The 3951-nt window shown below is 44.0% G+C and overlaps 1 protein-coding gene across 1 annotated transcript in view; it reads left to right on the forward strand.

Annotated features, from left to right (window-relative positions):
* Nucleotides 1–533, forward strand: part of LOC145850138 (thymidine phosphorylase) — a 4051-nt gene extending 3518 nt beyond the window's left edge. Inside the window, exon 8 of the mRNA XM_082963345.1 lies at nt 1–533. This exon is cut by the window's left edge and continues 75 nt beyond it. Coding sequence (XP_082819471.1) covers nt 1–65 — 65 coding nt within the window. The 3' untranslated portion in view covers nt 66–533.
* The last annotated feature ends 3418 nt before the right edge of the window (nt 534–3951 follow it).

Here is a 3951-nt window from a genome sequence, read left to right on the forward strand (position 1 = left end):
TGACACTGGGGCCCGCCGACCAGCTACTGACACAGCCACTAGTGGCAGAAATCATACTGCCATAGTGACACAAATCCACTCTATGTTAAAGCTTGACTGGGAGATGACAGGCCTTTGGGAATCTCAGTGTTTTATTTTTAAAGGATGTATAGTTCAGAACTAAAGGCCTGTGTCTCCTGCTCTTTACTCTCAAAGTCCTCTCTGAACCACCCATATAAAGTCACAAGATTCTGTGGAGACTGAATAGATGTTAACTGTTTCCAGGAACTGTGTGAGGGCAATTTCTGTTAAACCTTACTAATGCTTGTGTACTAAAATATCCTTCTTGAAGCCTAGGCATTGAGTTTGAGATGGTTAAAGAAACTAACTCATATAAAAGTGTGTGTGTGCACATTAATAGAGGCCTGTTGTAACTGTTCTGGGTGTGTAGCATGACCCCAGGATGTCTGGGAGCTCAGCCAATACTTGACAGAAACTGACTGGTTCCTCTTAAGTTAACGGGAGACAGAGTAAAGGTTATTCCTGCCCACCAATGATTGAGCTATTGTTCTGTCTGGAGCCTGTTTCTGGGCAAAAGATTCATGTTTTGTCTGTGTGTGTGTGACCAGTACGACCATACATCATCTGGGCCGACAGTCAAAGGCGCTTGCTTGCCCAACTTGGGGGAACCGTTGAGCAACTCAAATCAAATCAAAGTTTATTTGTCACGTGAAATGCTTAATTACAGGCTCTAACCAATAGTGCAAAAAAGGTATTAGGTGAACAATAGGTAAGTATAGAAATTAAAACAACAGTAAAAAGACAGTGAAATATAACAGTAGCGAGGCTATATAGAGTAGCGAGGCTACATACAGACACCGGTTAGTCAGGCTGATTGAGGTAGTATGTACATGTAGATATGGTTAAAGTGACTATGCATATATGATGAACAGAGAGTAGCAGTAGCGTAAAAGAGTGGTTGGTGGGTGGCGGGACACAATTCAGATAGCCCGGTTAGCCAATGTGCGGGAGCACTGGTTGGTCGGGCCATTTGAGGTAGTATGTACATGAATGTATAGTTAAAGTGACTATGCATATATGATAAACAGAGAGTAGCAGCAGCGTAAATGAGGGGTTGGGGGAGTGGGCACACAGTGCAAATAGTCCGGGTAGCCATTTGACTACCTGTTCAGGAGTCTTATGGCTTGGGGGTAAACACTGTTGAGAAACCTTTTTGTCCTAGACTTGGCACTCCGCTACCGCTTGCCATGCGATAGTAGAGAGAACAGTCTATTACTGGGGTGGCTGGGGTCTTTGACAATTTTTAGGGTCGTCCTCTGACACCGCCTAGTGTAGAGGTCCTGGATGGCAGGCAGCTTAGCCCCAGTAATGTACTGGGCCGTACGCACTACTCTCTGTAGTGACTTGCAGTCGGAGGCCGAGCAGTTGCCATACCAGGCAGTGATGCAACCAGTCAGGATGGTGCAGCTGTAGAACCTTTTGAGGATTTCAGGACCTATGCCAAATCTTTTTAGTTTCCTGCGGGAGAATAGGCTTTGTCGTGCCCTTCACGACTGTTTTGGTATGTTTGGACCATTCTAGTTTGTTGGTGATGTGGACACCAAGGAACTTGAAGCTCTCAACCTGCTCCACTACAGCCCTGTCGATGAGAATGGGAGCGTGCTCGGCCCTCCTTTTCCTGTAGTGCACAATCATCTCCTTAGTCTTGGTTACGTTGAGGGATAGGTTGTTATTCTGGCACCACCCGGTCAGGTCTCTGACCTCCTCCCTATAAGCTGTCTCGTCGTTGTCGGTGGTCAGGCCTACCACTGTTGCGTCGTCTGCAAACTTAATGATGGTGTTGGAGTCGTGCCTGGCCATGCAGTCGTGGGTGAACAGGGAGTACAGGAGGGGACTGAGCATGCACCCCTGGGGGGCTCCAGTGTTGAGGATCAGCGTGGCAGATGTGTTGCTACCTACCCTCACCACCTGGGGACGGCCCATCAGGAAGTCCAGGATCCAGTTGCAGAGGGAGGTGTTTAGTCCCAGGATCCTTAGCTTAGTGATGAGCTTTGAGGGTACTATGGTGTTGAACGCTGAGCTGTATGAATAGCAATGAATAGCATTCTCACATAGGTGTTCCTTTTATCCAGGTGGGAAAGGGCTGTGTGGAGTGCAATAGAGATTGCATCATCTGTGGGTCTGTTTGGGAGGTATGCAAATTGGAGTGGGTCTAGGGTTCCTGGGATAATGGTGTTGATGTGAGCCATTACCAGCCTTTCAAAGCATTTCATGGCCACGAACGTGAGTTCTACGGGTCTGTAGTCATTTAGGCAGGTTGCCTTCGTGTTCTTGGGCACAGGGACTATGGTGGTCTGCTTGAAACATGTTGGTATTACAGTCTTAATCAGGGACATGTTGAAAATGTCAGTGAAGACACCTACCAGTTGGTCAGCACATGCCCGGAGCACACATCCTAGTAATCCATCTGGCCCCACAGGCTTGTGAATGTTGACCTGTTTAAAGGTCTTACTCACGTCGGTACAGAAAGAAAGGAGATATTACTGCACTGTTGGAGCTAGGAACACAAGCATTTCACTACTCACTCACATATCTGCTAAATATGTGTATGTGACAAATACAATTTAGTTTGATTTGATTTGTAAAGGATATCATAAAGGCCCAGTGTAGGCTGCATCTAAATCAATATAAAAATATTTTGCAAATGTATTGAAAGTTAAATACAGAAATCAAATTTACATAAGTATTCACACCCCTGAGTCTATACTTTGTAGAAGCACCTTTGGCAGCGATTACAGATTTGCGTCATCTTGGGTTTGTCTGTATCAGCTTTACACATCTGGATTTGGGGGTTTTCTCCCATTCTTCCTTTTCTCAAGCTCTGTTCTGTTCTCAAGCTCTGTTAAATTAGATGGGGAGCAGTGAAAAACAGCAGTCTTTATGTCCTTCAAGCCACAGATTTTCAATGCTTTCAAGTCTGGGCTTTAGGTGGGCCACTCAAGGACTTTCACATTCTTGTTCTGAAGTCATTCCAGCATTGTTTTGGCTGTAAGCTTAGGGTCATTGTCCTGTTGGAACGTAAATCTTTGCCTCAGTCTAAAGTTGTTTGCACTCTAAAGCAGGTCATCATCAAGGATTTGCCTGTATTTGGATCCATTCATTGTTCCCTCTATCCTTGCCAGTCTCCCAGTCCATACAGCTGAATAGCATCCCCATAGCATGATGCTGCCACCAGGCTTCATTGTAGGGATGGTGTTTGACGGGTGATGAGCTGTGCCTGGTTTTCTCAACTTGGTCTCAGAGCATTTCGTATTATTTTGTGTGTATATAAAACCAAAACACTCCATTTACTATGATATGTAACATTTTGTATGGTATCTTAATTTGTGGATGTCCATTATCCATTTTTAATGATATGTTATGAATAACAATTCACACGATATGTTGCGAATTTGTTAAGCGTATCATATGTCACAAATTACAATTTGTTGTTGCTAACAGCTAGGTGGCTAATGCTAACTAGCTCTAGGGGTTAAGGTTAGTGGAAGGGTTAGCTAAAAGGATTAGGGGAAGGGTTAGCTAACTTGATAAGTAGTTGCAACGTAACTAAAAAGTAGTTACAATGTTGCTAATTAGCTAAAAGTTGCTAAAGTGTTCCGTGATGAGATTCAAACACACAACCTTGGGGTTGCTAGACATTTGTGTTATACGTCCACTCATCCACCCCGACCAACCACCCTACTTTTGTTTTTGCCTTAAGTAACCTGTTTTATGTAACCATTATGGAGGAAATTATTGAATTACCTACTATGTTGTTTAATTGAACATACTATGCTGTTTTTACTTGGAGAATTATCCATTGTTATATTTTAGTATAGGCTTGTCTTGTGTGACTTAGTCATGGGTCTGGGCATACAGATAAGAGCCTTTTGGTTTCGACTGTAGTATGTG

This window comes from Salmo salar, chromosome 17 (genome assembly GCF_965601325.2).
Source record: "Salmo salar chromosome 17, fSalSal1, whole genome shotgun sequence".
Lineage (NCBI taxonomy): Eukaryota > Metazoa > Chordata > Actinopteri > Salmoniformes > Salmonidae > Salmo > Salmo salar.